General features: G+C 36.8%; 1 protein-coding gene across 1 annotated transcript in view; it reads left to right on the top strand.

Annotated features, from left to right (window-relative positions):
* The first annotated feature begins 553 nt into the window (after positions 1-553).
* Positions 554-25,498, top strand: part of CNGB3 (cyclic nucleotide gated channel subunit beta 3) — a 62,310-nt gene continuing 37,365 nt past the window's right edge. Inside the window, exons 1-3 of the mRNA XM_010405009.4 lie at positions 554-711; positions 4,290-4,365; positions 12,775-12,886. Coding sequence (XP_010403311.2) covers positions 604-711; positions 4,290-4,365; positions 12,775-12,886 — 296 coding nt within the window. The 5' untranslated portion in view covers positions 554-603. The remainder of the gene's footprint in view (positions 712-4,289; positions 4,366-12,774; positions 12,887-25,498) is intronic.

Below are 25,498 nucleotides of genomic sequence, written 5' to 3'. Positions count from 1 at the left end.
AATGAAAGATTAACTTTTTTCCATATTTTAAAATAAGAAGAATGAAATAAAACAGGGTATAATGTTGCAAAAACAAACCCCAAGAGAAGAGTTTTATTGTCATTCACTCAAAAAATAAGTTCAGGACTACAAAAAATTAAATGTTTTGAGATCTCTTGTCTGTATTGTTGATTATTTATTAATTAAACATTTTCATTTCCTGGTTAAACTGCGAATATGCTAACAACTTAAAACCTTATCTCTAAATATAAATTAAATGTTTAATATCCAATACATAGAAGATTACACACTAGTTTATTCTAAACAGAAAAGAGTCACTCTCCTCTGACTTTTTGCATGGAAAGTGGAACTGTATATGGTGTAACAGTCATGACTAAAAAAATCTTAAAAATAATTTAGTCTACAACATAAAAAATAAAGGTACTAATGACGACAAAAAAATGCCACTGAAACAGACTCTGCAAGGAATTTTTTTCAGGCACTAATCAGACCTAAACCTGATTAAGGGTCTAATTGGCTTGATTACTGATGGCAAGAAAACGTGTGCTATAAGCCTGTTCATGGTAAGAGTTACAGAGGCTTCAGGGGAGTTGAAGAGGCAAGATGTTTAGAAAACTAAAATCAGTATTTTCTAGACCAAAATTAGCACCTGAGATAGCAGATTGCAAGAATGAAGGTGCCCCTCCACCACCAAAGACATCAACAGGCCAGGTACAGCTTTTCTTGTCTATTATAGACTCGTTAATACTCTTTTTTTAGAAGGTATTTATGTAAGTAAATGCCAAAGGTTAGAATTTCAAATATACTTACTGAACATGGTATCAATCTTTATTTAGAAAAACGAAATAAATGTCTTTATTCTCTTCCACCCTACCATTTTTTCTTTTTGAAGAAAATATAATTTTCTCCTTTTGAAAGCTGCTTTCCAAATAGGGCTCACCTGAAATAGTATAGGCTTATGAGAGGTCATGATCAACATTGCAAATGGAGAATTAGAGATACAGATATTGCTGCTTTTCATATGACGATATATTTTTCTGCATCTTGTTTCCTTCTGGCAGGAAATTTCAGTGTGTCCTTTCTGAATATTAGAATGTCATGCAGTTATATATCAGCCTGCTTCCTGATAACCATTGGAAAGATGAAGTAATTAAGTAGCTTTTGAAAGAAATATTTTTTTCAGCTTGGTTTTAATAATGTAAATCCTCTTTGAAAAAAAAAATAAGTTCTATTAGTCTATATTTTTATTTAGTATTTCTTTGCTGTAAAGGTTAATTCATTATTTTCAATTTAATTAATAATAATAGAAAATAATGTAGCAAAAAGATAAGTACTCCTTCTCTTCTTGCCTTTGAATTTTTATCTTTTCCCAATAATTTCCCCAGAAAACGTTTTTGTTTTTTCCAGCTTCACATAATCAAAACTTTACAAGGCAAAATGGCAAAAATTTATGGTTTCACTAAATAATTAGGGAAATGAAAAAGTTTCTTTAGTATCAGTATGAGCTATTAATCATTCATGCTTATTGAAACAATCAAAACTCCTCCATTATAAAGTTAGTTTTAAGAAAAGGATTTCTTTTAACACATTCACAACAGTTGAGCATATACAAAAATTCTGACATAACTTCTGGGAGCTTTGATTTACATGTACAAGAGTTCTATTAATTTTACAGCTTTAAGTAAAATTGATAGAAGCAAAATGTTTGTAAGACAGAATCACTTCCTAGAACTGATGTTTTCTAAAGCTCATAGGTTTGTACAGCCTCAGGAGGTGTGGTTTAATCCAGCCCAACTACAATTCAGATTTGATTTATCACTGTTATAAATAAGATGAACAGGTATATTCATACTCTCTTTTTGTCATCCACAAAAAATGGCAAAAATGTCTATGTTTAATAACCTTCATATACTGCAGATCTACAAGCATTGTTCACGCTTCTTTTACGGTTCAGTTTTCTTGTGTCAATAACTGCTTTAAAAGAAGAAAACTGCTGCATATCAGCAGTTCTCTGCAGGCTGACATCTCACTTGGCAAATATTAATTTTCTCCATTTCGTTTCTTTTCTTCTTTGCCTCTGTTTCATGAGTTCTTTTACTCAGAGTTCGAATTAAAATACAGGAGACAGGGATTTTATCTTCGGACTTAGATGTTTACTGTATCTTATCTATAGTACAGCTGCACAGAGTGTGCCTCTAAGTTAACAATGTGGAAAATGGCCCTGAGTTCTAGCTTCCAAGGCCTTTTAAGGTCCAAATTACCCAATTATGGAACGCCAACTAATTTGTTTTTACTTATAATCCAATAACTAACTATTCATGATCCACACTGCTGGTTTTTTAAACCAATACCAAACCACCCAGATTTGTAAAGAGGAAGGAGAAAAGAAGAAGAACAAATCCACACCCAAAATCCCCCATATTGTTACTAAATCCCATACACCTAATTTTTCTACATCTCTACATACTCCACCCAGTGATATAACTTTTAATTACACAGCAACAATATCAGTGTTATTACACAATTTAGGAACCCTTTCCCAAGGCCTCAGGTCAAATGCGGTGTGCTTCTGAGGATCACTGTCTGTCAGCACTGAAAGGCTGAAATTCTCAGAACTCAGGGTTCCAACAAGCAAAGGGCTCTAGCTAAACAGATGTATTTAGATTTCACTGAAGACATGGATTACTCTTTTGGCGAGAATAATTTCATACATCAGTGCAACGCTCAGATCGTATCAACATCAGCCTCCACTCTTTAAAACACTGCTAAGATGGAGGCTGAATAGATCAGGGATTAAGACATTTCCTGCCTGCAAGGAGCTACCATCTAAAGAGTAAAGAAGAAAGTACATAATATCTGGTAACTGATTAATATACTAATTAATGCACTAATTTATGTATTTATGCTATTAGGAGGGAGCCTGAAACAAAGAAAACAATCTTTACAAGAAAACACCATGCAAGAACCTTGAGTATGCACAGACATTGATTGGAATTTTAATATACACATATATATATATAAAAATTATAATTTAGTTCTCTCTACCTATGTATATTAGAGCTTCAGTGCCTGGTTCTCTGAATAAAAACAGACAGGAAAACACAAAAATTTTCATAGAAAAAAACAAACCCCAACTTATTCTCAGAAACACAAACAAGAGGGAAGTCACTGACTTAGGAAAGGAAAAAAAGTGCAGGAAGACCTAAAAGCTCCTAATATCAAATAATTTTTCCTTATGCTGATACAACCTAACGCCTTTTCCTAATAATAAGCATGCTACACACCAGGAAAATTCATTCTGAGACAGCAAATACTCATGGGCTTGATTAACATGATGCTGGTACACAGTACTGCGAACACCTAGGACTCCCCATGCACACCTCACTCCTTCCTCCAAAGGCCACTCTGTTAAAGCTGACATGAACCAAGGTACAGGTACACAGGGACCTAAGTCAGTAAGTGTGGGAGGAAGTTAATTTTTTGCAGTGAAAGTTGATACCATCTCAGTGTTTTGTAGAGATAGAGATCTGTCATTGTGGTAAGGTAGCTCAAAATATACTGTAGATACGAAAATGCTGCTAGCAAGGATTTTCTTGCTATTTTCCAAGTCCGTGAGAGACTTTTCTCTCTCACAGAAGAGGTAGAAGAGTTATGTAAACAACCAAACCACCTGCAACCTTGAAAAGTCTTGTTTATGGTACAGTAGAAAAATATATTGACAATGGATGTTTTAGGATTTTAGCCAATCACCCCAAGGGGTGGCTGATCCTTGTCCAATTAGACTATGAAGAAAAAAGTCTATAAAAGAGTTTGTAAAATAATTAAATAAATCAATCTTGCTGCACAATTCCTGCCTGCTGGATCTTCTCTCCTCCTCCTCCCTATGGCTGTGGGACACAGTGATATACCCTAGGACCTAGGCCTGCAGTAATAATATATCAGGTGTGTTAGCCCAACAGAAGGCTCAGGCAGAAGCATGACTAGCTCAGAGACGCACATTAGCTTGTGAGAGGCTGCACTGAACAAGTCAGCTCTGCAAACAGGCAGCAGCAGAACGCTAAGCTAAGCAACTGTGTTTGCACAGAGGATGTGAAGATATCAATTTTTGATTTCAGCATCCATCACAAGTCTTTTTGCAAATCCATCTGGAAACACACAGAACACCCAGGAACAATGGTCACTGTGTGGCAACTTAATCAAATTCCTACAAAAATGTGCAGACATCAAAGCACCCTTATGTTTTGCAACAATTACCATCTACAGTTTCTAATCTTTTTTATTTTTTTAAGGATGAAAACAAAACAACAAATGAACCACAGAAAGAAGAGGCCAATAATAAAGCAGAGCCTGTACCAAAGCAGCAAGGTCAGTAATAAGCTATTTATGAGTTTTCAAAGATTATCTGGACACAATATATGTATACTGTATAGGATTTTAAATAAAACTGTTGTTCTTCCTGGTGCTCTGGCAGGAGCTCTTATTTTTCATTTGTGGAAGAAATAAGGATCTCTGAATTGTCATTGACCAATGTCATTGTCATCCAGACCAATGATTTGTTACAAGTGTAGGAGGAGTATCCAACAATAACAAAAGGAAAAAGCTTTCAAGCACACAGTCCCTTCATGAGCGTGCCCACTCTAATCAGCTAGTCTAGGAAACTCTATTTCCTTTTACTGCAATTTGACTCCTTAGAAATCTTAAAATAAAGGTATTTAGTAGCTTAAGAAAAAAAATGCAAATTTTTAATGTTTCTTTTAGCGATATTTCTCACATGTACCAGAAAAGACAGACTTAAAACTATCTGACATTCAAATATTTCAGTGAACAGTCATTCGAAACTTTAAAAGAAACCCCAAACAAGCAAAAAATTGAAGAAAAAAAAAACCAAAAAACCAAACCAAATTCCATTAAAAATATTTGCCATCACCATTCAGACGTTACTGAGGACTGGTACATGGGAACATGGAACTCAGGACAGTAAAACAAGGTAATTATTTGCCTAAGCAGCTGGTTTCTGAAAACAGAGGCAGCTACGCATGGCTATCCTGCCCCCCTCTTCCCCCACCTCCAGTAGCCAAGCCTGTTTTGCCTATACCAGAGCCTAAATGACTGCTTACACCAGCTACCAAAATAAAGGCTCAGGATGGGTGAAGCAACAACTGCTCCTGGGCCATATCCCCTCCTCCCTCCCTCACAGTACGAGTGGTGCAGCCTTTTCCTTTTCCATCCTCCAGTATTGGAGAAAATCAGAGTCCAGTTTTCCTGCCACCTCATGCTTTTTTCTTTAGGAGAGCAGTTCATGTTCATTACACTGAAGCAGCAAAGACAGGAATCTCCAGCTTTCTGTGATAAAGAATAACTAAGAAGAGCAGAGTGACTGGAAAAAGATTAAAAGAAAACTTTCATAATCCTTAATTGTGTTTGCGTAATCATAGCAAGTGTCACAATTTCTTTCCTCATATAATGAAACTTTAAACAAAGTCCATTTAATGCAATTATCTTGTTATATAGTGGCTGTAGCATGAAATCAAGGGAAAACAAAGTCTGGCATGAATCAACTGTAGCAACAATATAAAAAACCAAATTTGATGCTTGGCTTTTTAGAAACACTAAGTCACAGATGCTATCCCATCACAGAATGGAGTATCATTATAGAAATTCTTTTTGTTTCCATTAAAAGCTTAATCTAATTTTACAGATTAATATAACTCATTAAGATATATTTTGTGATATTAAACTACTTTTTTTTCCTTCTAAAATATAAGTGGTGGTATAGCAGCAGCTACACCATTAATTACTTCAGGAAATTATAATAACACAGCTAGGCTCCATGTTTTTTGGTGGCATTTTAAATCCAGAGTTGTTTGGAAGGTACTTCAAGTCTCATTTTCGAACAGCTGCAAGACACTGAGGGTATTAATGAATTAGATAGACAATGGCTATACAAGCCAGAGAATTTACACAGGGATCACACGTCAGGAGAAGCTTATGAATTTCACCCCCCCTGACTGTAAGTCCCTATCACCTGAGCCAAACAAGAAACTTCTTTATCTCAGGACAGAAAAGGGAGGCTGGTCTAAAGCAGTTCACAAGAAGGTCTAGATAAATCTCCTGAAAAATTTTGTGCACTTTGTGTCAGACCTAAAATCACGCGGTTATCTTCTGGAAGAAGAAAATGAGAATTTGTGTGGGTAAGCAGAGGACGAGAGACTAGAGAAAGCATTTTATGCTGTATGTACAAATTTGGAGAGAACTATTAAAAGCACAGCCAGCACTCAAACAACATCAGTTAAGGCAGATCAGCTAAACGGAGAATTTAAAATGTGTTAAAGTCTTCCCTAGGTGTCTCGTTACCTTCTCTGGTATAATCAAAATGAAATAGACCAGGAAAACCCTTAATCATAATATCAGTTTTCAGCTCCATAGTGCTGAATACAAATCAACAGACAGAGTAGAGCTTATCTTCACTCCCCTTCTTTTCACATGGCCAAAACCAGCCATTACCTTCTCCCTTCCTCCATGTACTTCACAAAGCAGCACAACGTTTCCAGCACACATGACAATCCAGCAGGAGGTACCATTGGAGCCTGTTTAATTAAAACTAGGCCACTTAGGTCAGTCAGCAACTCCTGGTACTTTTGGCTTCTTTGTTGGCTACTCATTGCCCTATCTCCACTTCCACAGTTGCCCCCTCTCTCACTAGCTTGCTTTGTGATTAATTCTCCATATAATTAATTCACTCCGTAATTAATTCTCTGTGCAGTCAGTTTGTTCCATAATGGATTAATTTTTTTAATCTATTCCCTGCATTTTTTTGTGTATTTAACAAAGTGTGATTCACCTAATTACAGGTTCTCCATGATATTGAATCCAATTGCTATAATTTCTTTGCATATTTATCACCGCCCGTAACTGACTGGCTATACAACTACTTCCCTTGTTTTACCCACTGCTGTTCAATAGCTCTGTTGGTGGTTACACTCTTTAGGACACATCCAGCCTCCACTTGCTAGCTGGTGACTGCATTATCATTCTCTGTTTTACAATTTCTTTCATCCTCCTGACAGATAATTCCAGTCTGACTCTTTCCAACTACATTTTAGTACTTCTCCAAAGTCTGTCCTCATCTTTACATTTTTCCCTTACTAGAAACTAGTCTGTTTCCAATATTCTGGGGTTTGATCTTCCTACTTCTATTAAATTAACAAGTGTCTCAAAGATGTTTTCCAGAATCACAGTCACATTTATTCAGATTTTACTAAAGTGCATATTGACACTGCTTTGTTCTTGGCAGGACTTGAGTGAGAAAGCTGAAGTAAAACTACCATAGGTATTTCTACACATGCTACAACTGCACCTCTAGACCATAAGGTAGACAGAACCTCACTTCTGGGAGATTACCAAGTTAATGTTCAATGGTATTTAGTATCTTCAGAGCCTAGATGCTTTGGAAAGAATCTCAAGTAAGCAGTGCAGCACCGCAGAGGAAGGGCTGCTCAAAAGGAACTTCAATCCACTCCAGACTCCCTCTTCTGCTAAGTTACTTGAGGAACAGCCACTTTTCCACTAAGAAAAAAAGTAAAAGCAGAAGCTGTTGATAGCTCCCCCTAGGCAGTAGGCTTTCATGTATTAGCCTACCTGTCACACCTTCCCTCTTTCACAGTAAGAGAGTTGGAACCCATACCTCTCACTTTCCTGTAGAGTTCCCCAGCTACCTGTGTAAAACCTAGACTAGAGTGGTGTGGGAGGAAGTTCTGTGGCCTTCCTAGCCTCTGGGCCATCATGCAGAAAAGAATGCAAAACCCTGTGGAATCCGAGAAGTTAGAACGCAACATGGAGCATGTAACTAACCTAAACATGGAGCATGGAATGAACCTAGAAGTTAATCAAAACATTAACCATGTAGGAAGAATGAAGGACTTTGATTTCAGTATGTATTTGTATTACAACATTGTTGAATCTTTTAAAAAGGGGAAAAAAAATCCTCCCAACAGGTATCTGGCCCTATTACAAATAAATAAGGCCCAGAGCCAAGATCCTCTCTTCTCAGAGGAGAGTCTTGATCACTAGCTGTTTTACAGAATATGGATGCTCTCTCTTCCTGGAAATAGAAATAAAGCAGATGTATTTATTGAGGGTAACAAAATCCTATGCTGTAAAATCTTGGCTTATTCTGGTTAATTAGGTACCAGCTAACTCTGCATGGACTACAACTGAGTTAAACCTTTGAGAAGGGTGATTTGAATTGAATGTGAAATTTTACAGTCCAAACCTCCCTTTGGCCTCTTATGAATTTGACTCTTAAGTTGCACTTAAGCAGCTTTACAAAACCTGTCCCTTAGCACCAGAAAATCTAGAGTTAAATAAGTGGTTTTTATTTCAAAAAATACAAATGCAGAATGTGATTTTATAAGCTGCAGCCCAATGAACTAAACCTGCCAATCCAAAGATACTTTGAAATAATCTTATTCCTTGTTGCCTTATCCTTTATGCTAGTCACTGGCACTCAGAAACAGGCAGCTGTTATTCCCATAAAATGTTTTCTTTAAAGATTACCAAGGACTTGAATACGTTTAATCAGCTTGCTTCCACTCCTGCTGATGTGAAATCTTTTAGTTCCTCTCAGATCTTCATTTTCCACATGAGTGACAGGTCTAAATGCTAAGAAAACAAACTCAACTTTTTCATACAACCTTTCTTTCCTTATGGAAAATAAATAATGCTTTTGTTAGCCACTGAAGTTGACAGTTGAGTTAAGATGGACCTACTTACTGATTGGTTTATTTCACCCCTGCTGATTTCTGGACGTTTTTCCCCTGCACGTAGCATTTGTTAAAAAAATGTTGCTTGTAAAGTCATAAAGATGTGCATTCTGTAATGTCAGAGCTGATGTCTTTTCTCTCCTTCATCCATAGGTTTCCTGTGGTTTTTTTTTCCTCTTGAGATCTCCATGACCCTATAGCCATTTTTAGATATTTTGGATGGCTCAAGAACATCTCTGGGGGGCAAGGACAATCAGGCAAATGACTAACTCTGTCAGAAGTATCACAGAGAGTTTGTGGACTGGTTCTCTTATTCCCATTTCATTGCTCCAAATGCAAAGTCACTCTTTACTCCAGCTATTCAAGAGAACCTGCTCTCTGTCACTTTGCAGGCAATACCACTTAAAAGCCAGTTTGAGACTTCTAACATATTTCAAAATGTTTAATACTTTGCAAAAAGAGGAAATGGCCCCAAAAAATCACTGATTTTAAGTGCTTAAAAGTATGTTTCTAAGGTATATATGTCCCTGCTAAAAAGAACAGATTACTCAAATATTAGTCACTGCCTCCTACTAGCAGACTCTACCCATGTCTTTATACAATGTTTCCTGTTTCAAACAATGCTATCTGCCTCAAGTGATTCCATGCACCATTAAAATTGCCACTGTTGTTTGTATATTACCTAAAATAGTTTTACCATGCGAGCATGTTGTAGTTTAACTCCAGCCAGCAACCAAGCCCCACACAGCCTCTCACTAACTCCCCAACCAGCAGAATCAGGGAGAGAATCAGAAGGGTAAAAGCTAGAAAACTTGTGGGTTGAGATATTTAATCAGTTTTTTAGGGAACGCAAAAGCCATGTACACAAGCAAAGCAGAACAAGGAATTAATTCACTTCCCACTGACAGCTGGTATTCAGCCATCTCCAGGAAAGCAGGGCTCCAATCATGTGCAACAGTTACTTGGGAAGATAAACACCATCACTCCAAACTTCCTTCCTAGTTCTTTCCCCCACTTTATACACTGAGCATGGTCAGTATAGAAAGTGTCATATGGCCTGGAATATCCCTTTGGTCAGTTAGGGTCAGCTGTTCCAGCTATCTTTCCCAGCTTTCCATGCATCCCGAGTCTTCCCACCAGCATGGCAGTATGAACAGCAGAAAAGACCTTGGCTCTGTGCAAGCCCTGCTCAGCAATAACAAAAACATCTCTATATTAACAGCCCTGTGTTCAGCACAAATCCAAACACAGCCCTAACACCAGGCACTGTGAAGAAAATTAACTCTACCCCAGCTGAAACCATCACAGAGCACAAACATCAAGCTACACTAAGTTTTCAAGCAACAATCAAATATATATATTCGATAGAAGAAAAATAAATTATTCCTTTATCTTTGTCTTTTTGTTTACCATGACTAATTCTCTTCTGTGTTCCTGCCAAGTAACAGGAAAACAGATAAAGATAGTTCAGGCCAATCAGATTTGCAGGATTTTTTTTCATTACTGGAGGAAAAAAAAAAAAAGAACATTAAATTTTCTTTAAATAAACATTGCCTACATTAATCCTGGTAATAAACATCAGAACTGAGTTAACATTTACAACTGTATTACATACATAGCAACTCAATTAACTATATTTAGTACGACACTATCATTGTGAAATCATATAGTAGTTTTAAGCATCAATGTATTTTAAAATGACTACATTTTTATAAAAGTCACTTAAAAGTTATCAGTAGAAGAAAGAATTTGACCATATATTTAATTAATATGAAATAGACATTATGCTTGGGTGTTCTGATGGAAATACTGCTTCAACCAAAGAAAAAGAAGATAAAAGTGAGCCAATGTTTTGTGAATCATCCTATAAAACAATACATTGTGGATTCAAAATTAAACAAGATCATGTCAGTTGATGATAAAGTTGAACTAAAACACGCTTTTGAACAGACAGAAGAAGCAGCCCAGGAAACTTTGCTTTTATATAGGTAAATGCTAGCCATGACAAGTTCTACTTTCACATATACCCAACCAGTACAGACAGGAGAGGAAGCATAGATGTGATACTGGTCATACTGCTAGTACAAGGCAATGGAGCTGGCTGGGAATTCTGGGAAAGAGATTCTTTCCTTCCTGAAATATAACAAAGAAAAAGCACTTTTTCTCTTCTATACTCAGACTGTTACTATCCAGCTGCTGACATTTATTCATATCTTGATATCTAAAAACTGATATTTTATTGTCATTTTGCTTTCCTTTTTAGGGGTGTTGTCATTTTTTGGTGTGAGTTTTTTTATTTTTTGCAATAAGGCAAATATATTTGTGATGATAATAAAATTTTAAAACCAGTGACTAGTGACTGAGAGGTCTATGTTTTATTAGTCCCTAGCAAAAAGTCCCTTCAGATTGTCTGACTGCTGCAGAGGCACACCTCCTGATGCTGAAAAACCAGTAGGGCTGGTGGTTTTCACAGTACAAAGTGCTTTTCTTCTGTCCCTGACCTGCTGCAGCTGCTTTCTCAGGCAGTCTCTTCCCTTGCTCTGAACAGCAGGTTGGCATCTTAGCACCTCGGTCTCTGTACTGACCTTTGGACGGAATAAGAAGAAGGAGCTGTCCTAGCCAGGCTGGAGAGGTGATAATTACCTTTTGCAAGTCCAGGGCTTTGGAGTTAAATCAATAACAGCAGAAATAGGACTGGGAAGTAGAAAAAATGATGAATTAGTGTAAAATTACCAACGTAATCTGCCCTTCTTTATGCTAATTTCTTACTATTAGTAATTACATTAGTAATTATAGTAGAAAATAACATCTTAACACCCTTCTGCTGGAAGAATCATGTTAGTGGCCAAGGAATACGATTTATCTGAGTAGATCCATGAGGTTTTAGAGTCTTTTGCTGACATGGTCTTTTGCCAGAAGAGAAGTTTGCAACACCTCTTTAGGCTAGCTCTATGACAGAGATTTTTGGATCCACCAACACTTTCATACCCTGGACTGAGAGCTTTAGTAGAATCAAAATGACTATTGCAAGAATGACAGCTCTTGTGTTGTGTTGTTTGTGTTTTGCTGTCTCCCAGCAATGACAAATCTGCCTGTAACAACAGCTTCATCTCTGGGAAAAGGTCTTCTAGGACTAATGCCTTCAGTTTTACGATAGTGGAATTGGTCCTACATGAGCAGGCTGAAACTAAAAAGAAATTTGCCAGCTCTTCCAATGTTATCTTTAGGCCCACAACATTCTGCTTTTTGAAAACCCATTATGCAAAGTGTCAGACTGATGAGGGTTATCAAATTATTTTTCAACATGAAAGTTTAAAACAAAGACATGCTACTAATTATAAGAAATCATCACTTAAGGCCATTTAAATGGCAAGAGACTATACCATTTGTTTCAAACTCTACAGATTTCCTGCTTAGATTCCTTTGAAAAAGTTACTAGTAACAGAAATGAAGAAATAGACTAGACAAAGTACAACATACCCACATCGTTAATGATATATTTCAATCATCATTTACTCAGCAATGAACAGGACTGTCATGGCAGCTGAAGCAACAACATCTTCAATGCAGTACAAACACTGAAGTATAAATAATTTTATTAGCGTTTCTATTCATAAGCAAATAAGCTACTCCTCATTTTTCTTCCTGTATTTCGCAAGGCACTTCTGGACAGATCTATCTATCTTCTACCATGCTGCATGACTTCTTGTCCCTTATAAATTCAGAAAAGCTCTGAATTGACCATTGTTGAGCTAGCTACTGATGAATCTAGTTAAAAACCACAAGTAAATTACATATTCTAAAAGGTGTAGTTATCATAAACATGTTGTGTACAGTTGGCACTGAAATAGATTTATGCAGGAAATTGTTCAAAGGTCAGGTCCCAGAAGCAGTGTCTTTTAGTGCATGTCCACTGAAGAAATAATGTCAGACAGAAGTATTATAGTAATTCTAAAAGTATTATAATAATTCTTTAAAAATTCATTTTCAAAAACTAAAACCTTTTTTCTAGGTACAGGATCAGCAAAAGCACCTGAGCCTTCAAAACCTGAAAATTCAGCTGAACTAGCTAAGACCCCTCAACCGGAAGAGCATCAACTCAAAGATGGGAAAGAAGATGCTAAGTGAGTAAATTCAATTAAAAAATTTGAAATTTCTACCTGACATCCTGAATTAGCATTTCTGTGGGCCATATATCAGTTCTTTAAAAGTCCCTCCTGTAAGGATCTGAAGAGCTTTATTTCAATTTCAAGGTAGCATATATATGAGGCATTCATTTATTACATGCTTTTGTTGGTTTGTTGTGTACAGCATCCTAAATCGCAGGAACGAGGAAAAGGATTTGCTCAACTGCAGTTATATGCTAATTTTAACAGTGCTGCTGCTCAATTATTACTATTTCTTAGAGAAGAAGAAAGTCCCAGAATGCTGCCCTAGAATGTTTGTCACATCATTCTGGCTTGAAACTTTTTACCCTGCACTTTTTTTTTTAAGTTATAGCATTAAATCAGCATTAGTCTCTATTACCGCAGGCCTGGTTCCTACGATATATCACCGTGTCCCGCAGCCATAGGGAGGAGGAGGAGGAGAAGATCCAGCAGGCAGGAATTGTGCAGCAAGATTGATTTATTTAATTATTTTACAAACTCTTTTATAGATTTTTTTCTTCATAGTCTAATTGGACAAAGGACCAGCCACCCCTTGGGGGTGATTGGCCAAAATCCTAAAACATCCATTATCAAAATATTTTCTACTACACCATAAACAAGACTTTCCAAGGTTGCAGGTGGCTTGGTTGTTTACATTCCCTGCTACCTCTTCTGTGAGAGAGAAAAGTCTCTCACGGACTTAGAAAATAACAAGAAGATCCTCACTAACAGCATTTTTGTACCTACAAGTCTCCACAATCAGAAGATTAGTACTATCTCTTTCTCAAAAGAGACAAATAAATGAAACAGTAATATTCCTTCAGGGGAAAATCTAGGGTCATTCAACCTTTGTAAAAAGCTGAGGTGACTGCTTTGCTAAAATAGAAATATACATGAAGTCTAGAAAACAATAAACTTGGAATAGTCCACAGTCATTTGAGAAGCAGAGATTCATAGATTCATGGAATCACAGAATTCTTTGGGTTGAAAGGGACCTTTAAAGGTCATTGAGTCCAACCCCTCTGCAGTGAGCAGGGACAGCTATAAGTGGATCAGGGTGCTCAAAGCCCCATCCCAGCTGACCTTGAATGTTTCCGGGGGTGGGGTATCCACCACCTCTCTGCGTAACAGGTGCCAGTGTTCCACCACTCACATTGTAAAAAATTTCTTCCTTATATCTAATCTACATCTGCCCTCTCTAAGTTTAAAACAGTTAAACCTTGTCATGTCACAACCCCTGCTAAAATGTTTGCCCCATCTTTCTTATAGGCCCCCCTTAAATACTAAAAGGCCACCAATAAGATCTCCCTGGAGCCATCTCTTCTCCAGGCTGAAAAACCTCAACTGTCTCAGCCTTTCCTCATAGGAAAGGTGCCCCAGCCTTCTGATCATATTTTTGGCTCTCCTTTAGGCCTGCGACAACAGGTCTATGACAGGCTGAGGACTTCAGAGCTGAATACAGTGCTCCATGTAGAGCAGAGAGGGATAGAATCACCTCCCTCTCCCTGCTGGCATTTCTTTTGATGCAGTCCAGGATACAGTTGGATTTTTTGGCTGCAAGTGCACATTGCTGAGTCATACCCAGCTTTCCATCCACCAGCACATCCAAGTCCTTCTCCCTAAGTCTGTTCTCTATCTCTTCATGTCCAGCCTGTATTAATACTGGGGGTTGCCCAGACCCAGGTGCAGGACCTCGTAGTTGACTTTGTTGAACTTCATGAGATTCCTGTATACCCAATTCTCAAATTTGTCCAGGTCCTCCCTTTGGATGGCAGCCTATCCTTCAGGCGTGTCAATCACACCACTCAACTTGGTGTCATCTGCAAACTTGTGGAGTGTGCACTTGTCACTGTCTCTGTCACTGTAGAAAATAAAGTTCTTCATAGAACAGCTCAGGTTGTTCCTCAGAAGGAATGAGGTCCAAATTCCTGCTGAAAATATTTAGAGGTTAGACCCAACTCCCAGGTTAGATCAAGGCACCCCAAACTTTTTTCAATATAATTGAGTCTATATAATCAAGAATGGAGTTTTCATGGTTTTTCTGGGCAATCTGGTCCACCCTTTGACCACCCTTACTACAAAAATTAAATAGAATTAATTTTTCCTTTGCTCTGAGTTGCTTCTTTTGCCTCTCATTCTCTTCCTGTGTGCCTCTGGTGCTCTTTCTAAATCAGAATGTGTAGTTAGCTTTCATTGCTCCAAGAACACACTGTGGATTCATGTTCAATTTGTTGTCCACCAGGACCTCCAGATCCTTTTATAAAAAGCTGTTATCTAGTCAGTCAGCTCCAAGTCTTTGCTCTCACATGGCCTATTGCCATGCATAATGAAGTTTCTGCCTTTTGAGATCACTTTGAGTGGAGAAAAACAGATACACTCAATACAGAACAGCGTAGAAACTCCTCCTGCTTGTCTTTGCCTTCTATTATTTTGATTATCCTAATAACACAAAGAAAAAGTCTTTCCCTGACATGGAGTTAATTTATAGAGATGATTATCTATTTCGTCCCCTTTACTAAGACAGACTTTGTGTCTGGAAATAATCAAGCAAAATGCTACTGCACATGCCTCTATAAAATAATAGATGCAATTAAAAATAACTCTGACTAGAAAGAATGGAAAAGTTATAAATAACTTAGTCACTTCAATGTGAAACAGTAGGTTAAAAATGAAAACCTAGATAAGAATCTCCCTTTTTTGTCATCATACAATATGTTACTCAATGCTTACAGTTCCACTGGTAAATCTTGTAACCATGGTTAACATAATTACTGTTGGCTTATGAAACAAAAGGGTATGTTGCTTATTAGTAGAAACAAAATCTGTCTGTTAAAAGGAAATTTAAAATATTTATGTTAAACATTGCTTCCTCAGAGGTGTTCTGACTCAGTGTCATGTGTGTATCCAGATATACCTAGTCAGTCTAATTTGAGCAACAGCTTCTAAAAATACAGTAAATATTTGGTAAATTTACAATCAAAACAATTACCCACTAAATTATGCAGTAGAGGCTGGAAGGTACAGGGCTGGTGTACCTTTCATGCACTGGCATGAAACTAAACTAACCAGATCTGTTGTATGACTCTCAGAGCTGGAGGGAGAATGATTTTTAAAATGTGCCTTTGAGAGAATTTAATTCGTTGCTTCTTAAGGTTCATGGAAGTCTATTTAGACACCATTCCTGATCAAGGTTACTGCCTTATTGAGTCTATGTGCTCAAATTTGCTCACTAGAATATTTTTAGGGAAATCAACAGCCTTCATCATGCGAGAAAAGCTGAGAATTGGAGTCAAATAGATACATGTGATCTACAAAAGAAGCAGCAAATAAAACATGCTCAAATCACTGTCTAGCACTGAGGCCAACTAGAACAATACAAAAATGCCTCCTGAAGAGTTTGCTTGTTGCTAATTTCTAGGTATTTCCATACCTGGGAGTTATTTGGGAAAATGTTAGTTTTACTAGTCAAAGCCATATCAAGGACTGTTAGGACAGTCAGGATAGTCAACTAAGAGTCCCATTTTCCAGGAGTTTTCTCTGCCATTGTTTAATCCATATTTGTATACTGCTCAAACAGAGATTAGTAATGGGTAATGTTGTCTCTTGGGCAACACCAAACTGTGTGGTGCAGTTGACACACTGGAGGGAATGGATGCCATCCAGAGGGACCTTGACAGGCTTCAGAGGTGGGCCTGCACAAACCTCATTAAGTTCAAAAACACCAAGTGCAATGTTCTGCACATGGGTCACAGTAATCACCAGTATCCATAGAGCCTGCGTGATGAACAGACTGAGAGCAGACCTGCAGGAAAGGTCTTGGAGGAATATTGGTGAATGAAAAATTAGCTGTGGGATGGCAATGTGTGCTCAGAACTCAGAGACCCAACTGTTTCCTGGGCTGCATCAAAAACAGTGTGGCCAGCAGGTTGAGGGAGGTGATTTATCCTCCTCTACTCCACTCTGCTGAGACTCCACCAGAAGTGCTTCATCCAGCTCTGGAGTCCTCAGTACAAAAAAGACATTGACTTGGTCTAGAGAGAGCCATAAAAATAATCAGAAAGGTGGAGCACCTCTCCTATGAGGAAAGGCTAAGAGAATTGTGATTGTTCTTGCAATACTACAAGGGGTAATGATTTTAAAGGGAGCAGATTTAGACTAGATATGAGGATGAAATTTTTTGTGATGAGAGTGGTGAGACACTGGTTTGTCAGAGAAGTTGTGGATGTCCCATTTGTGGAAGTGTTCAAGGCCAGGTTGGACATGGCTCTGAGCGACTTGATCTAGTGGACAATGTCCCTGCCCAAAGCAGATGGGATGGACTAAAGGTCTTTAAAGGTCTCTTGGAAACTGAACAATTCTGTGATTCTATGATATTGTTATGGAAATCAAGATTGGCAAAATAAAGGTAGAATTTCCTTAACTGGAATTTTTGACTCTGCCCAAAAATATTTCAGGTTGCAGCAAGGGCCCACTGAGAGAAGAGGGGATGGGAGCCAAGGATAACCTTAGCACAAGCAGTGCCCTTAACCAGCAAGGTTCAGCCTCACAGGGTCTGAACATAGCAAGCAGAGCAAGATCCTAGCAAAAGGCAAAGTGATGGACCAGGTTTAGAGTCCATCCAGGGAGTCCAGTCAGGAGCAAAAAAGACAGGGTCAGAGACAAGGTGGGAGACAAGGCTACAAAACAGGTCCAAAGTCTATGTAGGAGGCAGGACCAGAGAGAACTGGAGGTAGACACACCTAGACATAACTCAGGCAGTGACCAAGGCCTGACCTGAAGTGAACAACAAAGACCCATGGGCAATAGAGTGTGGGTGGAAGTCCTGTTGGAAGTCCCAGGGCAATTAATTTATATAGACTATTTTCTTATTCTAATTGTCTGTCAAGAGTCAAACTTTAACCAAAATTTATTTGATGTGCAAAAAGTCATCAGCATGCCTATTGACTCTGAATAATATACATAATGAAATAAAGTTTGTGGGTATATATTTTTTCACAAATCATATACATCCAGAGCACATAAACTTTCATGGAAATGTTAATAGAAAAGTTTTCGCCTTATCTGCTGTTACTAGGACATTTAATTTTTTAAAATGCACCTGTGCAGGCTCAGACACATAGAATAAGGAAGAGGGGAAAAGGCAGTTTTCCTGTTTGGAACAGCACATTTTTTTAATTTCCTCTAAAAGAGCAAATATTTTTTTTGCTTGCTAAGTGAATGACAACACTGAAAAAGACTGCATTTGCTCCTAAAAATTCCCATAGACATTGTTTGCCTGCAAAAAAATTTAAAAACAAAAATAAATAAATAAATATAGAAATGGGGGGGAGGGGGGAAAAAAAGGTCTTTCCCTCCCTCATTTTCTAAAATACTGCAGTACACAGTGATGGATGTTAATAAAGAGTAGAGACACACAGCACTGGTCTCAGCCATCTGAACACTACATCTGAAAGAAGAAACCCAGAAGAATGGATGATGTGCCAAGTGCTGAATTACAGCCTAGTGACTGAAAAATTTAATGTCTGCTTCCTAATGGCTTGGATAGAATTGCACACAAACTGGCTCTGTCTTCCAATATTTTTTTTTCTCTCCTCTATGTTTATTGATAATGTAACAGAAAAACAGGTAATTTTCATTAATAGCTATTTGCTGAGCAATAATAATCTCTGGAAGGGTGGGCTGAGACTACACTGTCTCCTCACAGCAAGAAATGAGGGAGCAGAAGAATGCTCAGCACCTCATTTGCACTCTAATAGAAGACAGGGGAGTCTTATTAACAAGAAACTAGCACAAAGCTTCAAGGTACAAAACAAAAAAGTTGCAGCAAGTCCTGGAAAAAGTAGAGTATGGAAGAAGGTAAACAAAGCATCTGAGAGCAAAGATCACAGAAAATGGAGGGACACAAAGAGCTTCTATGACCTCTCCTCTGTGTCTTAAAAGCCTTTAAGCCCTGTCGAATTTGTAAAAGCACTTCATCTTCCCAGATTACCAAAGAGATTACAATGTACTATTTATACTAAGGCAGTACACTGAAACCCCAGACAAAGATCATGAACCCCACTGCGCAAAATACTGCATAAAATAATAATCCATATTTGGAGGCTAAATATTCAAGACCACGTAAAGGAAGAAGAAATGCAGTAGGTAACTGGGACTTCCTATGCTTTTAGATTTTATCTCAAAATCTTACATATGCTCAGTTATGTTTAGAGAGGAACAAAACATTGCATCTGATATGCCACCTTCAGAATCTAGCTATTACAAACAAAATATGTTAATATAAAATGCACTAAAGAAATTTTAATAAAATATTAAAATTATACAAAAAACCCCAGCATTCCCACCCAGAAAGTGTACTCATCTGATTCTGCTTTTTCAAATGCAGAAACACAACTTTCAACATTTTCCAAAAAAAGGGAGCTCCAGTACTGCAAACTTCCATATGAGCATGGGTGGTTCAGGTAAACTGAACTTCATGCTTGTGGTTTGCCTTTCTCATATCCACATCCTATTACTTAATAGACTCTACCAGTCCTTCTATAAAGAAGACTTTTTTTTCCTCTTTAATTTGGCTAATAGCAAGAAAAGAAAACAAAACAAAGATTAAGAGGCAATTTGCTATGTGGTGCATAGCTAGGTTAATAAAGAGAACTCCTGCTGGTAGCATCTTCTTAGTGAGTAATGCACTTCATTTACCTCAGTAACCTCGACCAAGAAAATTACTGTGCTTATTACTGCTTGCCATCCACTAGTTACAACACATCAATTCACCAAGTAGATGCACCTTAGAGGAACCATGTCCTATCACAATAACAAAATCTCAGCACATTAGTGAGACAGACCCAGTATCAACCCTCTGCAGAGTGTCTAGAAATCCTTGATTGCTGTAGGAACACTGGGGATGTAAGAAAATGACACTCATGGCAATAAACTCCAATCAAATTTAGATGAAGTAAAACAAGGCCAGTGCTGGGCCTTATGAAAAATCCCAGATTAAACACAATTACATTTTATGGAGAGGCTAATACATTTCCTTAGTTGTTTCTAGCTATCACTAGAGTACTTGAAATTGTAAACAGATAGAATGCACCCAGTATGTTTTTTAAGCCTGACTGAAAAGACATTAATGTGTTAAAAAATAAAAATACTTTTCTTAGCACTTATATTCCTTCTACTTAGCCTTTTTTTTCAGAACTTGTCACTTCTAGTTCTCAGACTTGAGTTTCTGAAATCACTACATTGAGAACCCGCAAATTAAATAGAAAGGTGGTGGTGTGCTGCCTGTACCAAAATGGATTAAACTTGCTGTAATCTTTGCTGAGATGTATTTTCCTAGAGCCTTTAAATTCTATCCGATCTGCAGGATGCAGTTACCCTTGCTATTTAATGTCACTCACTCTGCATGGCAATCAAGTCGGTAGCCTGAAATTAAAAAGTAGTGGATTCAGAAGTTTTTCATTGAAGATTAAATGAAGCAAGGAAAGGATAGGAATGTCATTATACAAACTGAAATGCTGCTTTTTTTCCCCTTGTGTTATTTCAAATCATGTGCTCATAATATTCACATATATTCATTGCTAACTGTATCAATGGAAGAAATTGGGTTTTTTGAATATGTAACAAAGTAAGAGTATAGTTTGTCATACTTTGCCACTGATTGATTTCTTTAATTAGAAGCAATTTCTGTGCATTTTGTGTAAATCCTCCATTTACCTAATATTTTCCAGACTAAGAAGAAATTTTTGTTAAGGAAGAAATTATAATTTATTCAAAATGTTATCTCTGCTATTATATGTTGAGTAATTTTTGGGGGAAAAAAGCAAAGCAATGAGCATTGTGACAGGTACACTACTATATGTAATATAAAACATTTCTATTTAAATTGCATTTGTATTTAAATCACATTTGTACCAAACACTTGCAAATATATCAAGGCCTTTCTTGATAAATCTAAAAGACATATAAATCTAAGACATAATGCTTATTATCATTTAGTAAAAGTAAACTTATTATTACTCCATGACAAGTGTAAATATTCATGCCTATGTTTAACCTTGTCCAACATATTTTATTAAAACACCCTGTCTCCAGTTATTTACTCATTTTCCAAATCTTAGCAATTTAGGATGAAAACATCCCATGTTGTACAGCCCCAGAGAGGAACAGAGGAAACAGTGACAGGTGGAGATATGAGGATAAGAAGTCAAACACATCTGGCAGCCCAGTTTTGTTCAGTGCCCTGGGTAAATGATATTCAGGAGAAGAAATGTGATGGCCAGTGTCTGCAGGGAACATGCCTACTTTGTTGCATTTGGAAAGGAATGTGTCAGGGTCTTGCAGAACGGGAAATGATGGTCTTAAATAGCTGTAAATGGAAGTCATCTCAGAGGAATACGTTCTTTGTCTCCATGTTTCTTTGTGATCCTGGGAAAGGTACGTGTAGTGAGTTCCTACACAGGTTGCTGTATAACAGTTTACCCTAATGAAGGTAGATTTGTAACACCAAGACAATTTTATATAATTAGCCTAGGCAACAATGGCCATGGCATGAAGCTCAGTGTACAGTATAAGTCTGTCAGGGTTCCCTGTACTGGAGCAACTTTAGTTGCCACACAAGCTGAAACTATGCCATTACTTTTTCTCTTTCATTTCTAATTTTGCTAGTTTAAATATAGCTTCCTGAAGCTAATATCAGCAAAACAATTCTTATTTGGGAACACACACTGAAAATTATAGAATTAACTATAATTATTGGTAATTATTTGGTACAATTATTACCCTTGTACCAAATCTTTTTTTGTTTGAAAAAAAACCTGAAAAAAAAAAAAGTGAGAAAATTAAAATGTTCAAATGGCCAACAACTGAGATGAAAGAGAAGGGACAATACATTTTACCCCATGTTCAAAGTGCATAGGACAGATTGTACCAAAATAGATTTACATTGAGAAAAAAAATTGTAAAATGAAGCACATAAATAAATTCTTTGGGAAGATTATGGAATAGCCATGGCTAGACATATTTAAGAAAAGGCTAGATAAGAATCTGTCAGGTGTACCTCATCCTGCTTTGAACTGTGGGGACAGGATGTCTCAAACTTCTCTACAGCCTTATGGTTGTATGATTATTTTAGGGAGTCTATGAAAACAGATGAGAAATGAAAGCATCTATTGGAAATTAATTTCTTAAAATTTGAAACTTTTTTCCAGCCTTTTAAAGCATTCATAATGGGAAATTTTATGGCATTTTCATTTTAACTTATAATTCCCTGCATATTAAGAAAAACTGAAAGATAGAAAATAGGAAGAAGGGTTTGTGCTGTGCTCATGAATTCTGTACAGCACCAGATCCTACTCGGATTAAATTATTTTTTACATGGCCATAAATTATAGACTCATAAGTTATGAGTTTGCATTTAAATGTGTTTGAATGTAACAGACATTATGTGTACATTATAAGAAATATCTTTTTAAATTCCTGGTAAGCGGCAGATGCCCCAGACAGATTTAATTACTTACAGATAAGAAAGCCCCAATGACACAACAGCACCAGATAAGGAAATAAATGAGGATTACTTCCTTAGACTATACCTTTGTTCTAAAGCAATTAGTATTAGAAATTATGCTGTCCTTATTTTACACATTATAGTAAATAGCTAGTGCAATTAAAAAATTTTATATCACCAGTTACCTTAAGGAAAGGTGATTTTTTTCATAGCTAATTGATACTTTCAACATTCATACTTCTTTCTTTCTACTACTTTTATAGTTCCTACTGCAGAATTTTTAATTAAAATAAAATCTTATTCACATTTTAATCTGGTACCTCAGTGAGAGTTCCATGTGTTCAGCATTGAGACAGACTTCCCCTTAGAGAGTACTGTAAAGAAGATTAGAGGATTCACAGATTGTTGTGATTGAATAACTAGGAGGATTGTCAAAGTAGTTGCTGTGAAAAAAAATTGAGCTAAAAAGCAGGAATCTCTGCAGCCTAGATTATTAGATTTCAGTCTGCATTGCATCAAGAAGTTTGTTCTGAGTTCAATATGAGTAGATAAGTCTGAGAGATAGTGCCTTCCTTGAAAACTGTTACTTCCATATCTGTTTTGCTTTATGAATACAACGTGAGATCTGGGAAATGGATGATCTCTGCATTTTATTTCAAGAACAGTTGCATAGGGCCCAAACAAGCCAGATTTCTGCACAAAGATTCTGAACTAAGGGAAAGTCATGAATTCCAATGGAAAGATTTATTTATATGTTGTCTGCATAAAGCTCATAAATGCTTATGGCCCATTCTTGCTTATATATACCTAAAACCAAAACCAACCCAAATATTATGATATCACTATGGTTAAATTAATGAAAAAGGTAATAAAATATATAGTAAGGGAAAGGAAAATCAGTTTAAAATAAAATTGTGTTATCAAGAACAATCCTAAAATAAAATAAAAATAAAAATGTGTTTTGTTCTGTTTTATTGCAAAGAAAAGTTAATATAATGCCAGTATTTCAAAAATGCAGCAAATAGACAATCTTCTGTATCAGTAAAGATGGGTTTTTATTAGACACTTTCCCTTGCCAAGGGTGGTTCAGACTAGATATCAGAAAAAAAATATCACTGAAAGAGTGGTCAGGCATTGGAATAAATTGCTCAGGCACGCATCTGAATGTGGCACTTGGTTTAGGAATAATTATGACGGTGCTGGGTTGACTGTTGGACTAGATGATCTTGAAGTTCTCTTCCAAATTTGATGATTCTGTGATTACAGGAAAAGATGATGGGTCAGAGGAAGACACTAGTTTGAAGACCGTTAAGGAAAATTAAAATTTAATTAAGAGCTTTTTGAAATTTCATGGAATCTAATGTGTGAACAGCTTGTTCCAAGACCTTAAGATAATATATTTAACTTAGAAATTTACTTTCTTAACTCTTGAGCTCTTAAGATTTTTGGAAGAAGTAGACTAAGTAGGTGGTAAATATACAGGTTAAGTCACTTACCCACTTCCCAAACCTTTATATATTTCAAGTTTGTTTGCTGAAAAGGACTTCCTGTCATGATATATATATTCTTTTGCTTTGTTGGGAATCCCAGCCTACAACAGTTTTCACAATCTTAGCTAATATAATCTTGAAGTCTGTCACACTTGTTTCAACCTCTCCTCCCTCATAGTAAAAGGCTGCCTAGAATTCTGGTCATTAAAGGCTTGAACACTTTCTTCAGACGTTTAACTCATGCGAATTCACTGCACTTCTACTCACATCTATTCTTCTCACAATAATTTTTCTCAGATCAAATGCCTCTTTTCCCATCGTTCTCCATCAAAATTTGAACTGATAGACAATGATCTTATTATGTCTCAATCTGCTTTGTTGTGCTTTTCAAAGTCATGTTCCCAGTAGCCTTGGCCATTCTAAGAGACTTTCTAGAATCTCCTATGGGAATTCACCTTTTGAGTATAGCTGGTCAGAATAACTCTCTCATGGGCTTATATCCCAATACTGATCCTTACTTCCCTGGCAGTATGTCATATGCACCTACAGTTACATTCGCACCGGTGTTTTTCATAGCCAGATTATGTATGGCTCATAGGCATCTTCCCCTTGACTAAACACTTGGATATTTATCCTTTTGTCACCTGCAACTGATGATCCCAGCATTTACAGCATAAATTCTTACAAACTGATTTTAAGTATATATCTGCAGTATGGGACATTAGATTTGCCCTCATTTCTATTACTTGGACTAAATAATTCAAATTTTCCTGCATAGGAATCATTCCTACTTTTTAATCTTCCAAATCCAATGTCTTATTAAACATCATTAGTACACTGCTACATTTTGTACCAAAATCATGAAAGAGAATATTAAAGCTCACTCCTAAAACACCATCAGCATCCTGTGCAGGTAAAGGAGAATAGTCTCTCTTCACAGGCAATTCAGAGCAGAAACCTACTTCAGTCATTCTGAACCTCTCCTCAGGGAAGCCTTCTTTGGACAATAAAGACAGCATAATAAAAATAGTGAAAGTTAGCTTTTTGGAATACCTCTATTGCTGTACCAAGTGACTAACATGTTGGGTTTCTTCTATTACTAGTTTTCCTAGTAATTTAGGATGAGTGATCTTAGGCTTGGATCTCAGGGCTTCTATGGCATTACTCACACTGGGAGTGTCAGCAAAAACTGAGGATGTGTTTTTGAATCAGTACATTTCATGATGCCTGGAATGACATTCTTCTGTCTCATCGAAATCTTTCTCATCTATACCATCATGTTTTGCGTATTATCATATCCTTCTGAAATTTGTTTATCTGAATTAGAGATTCCTCATAATTTATTCAGAAAAGACAAATTATTTTTTTCAGGACACAGATTGTAAATGCAATCCTAAATCACAGTGTCAGAGCTCAATAAAAGCATTCAAAGCTCTATTGCAAGATCAAGAACTCTATTTCCATGTAATTAGCAGAAAGTTATCTTAAGTGCTGCAAAAAAAGAGGGTTATAACTGAAATCAGCAAAAAGTGTTATGGATATTTTCCAGGCAGCATAGATTTATGAAATACATTTTCTCAGGGGTCACCTGGTAGA

This window comes from Corvus cornix, chromosome 2, assembly GCF_000738735.6.
Source record: "Corvus cornix cornix isolate S_Up_H32 chromosome 2, ASM73873v5, whole genome shotgun sequence".
Classification (NCBI taxonomy): Eukaryota; Metazoa; Chordata; class Aves; order Passeriformes; family Corvidae; genus Corvus; species Corvus cornix.
This window is presented reverse-complemented; position numbering and strand designations above follow the sequence as displayed.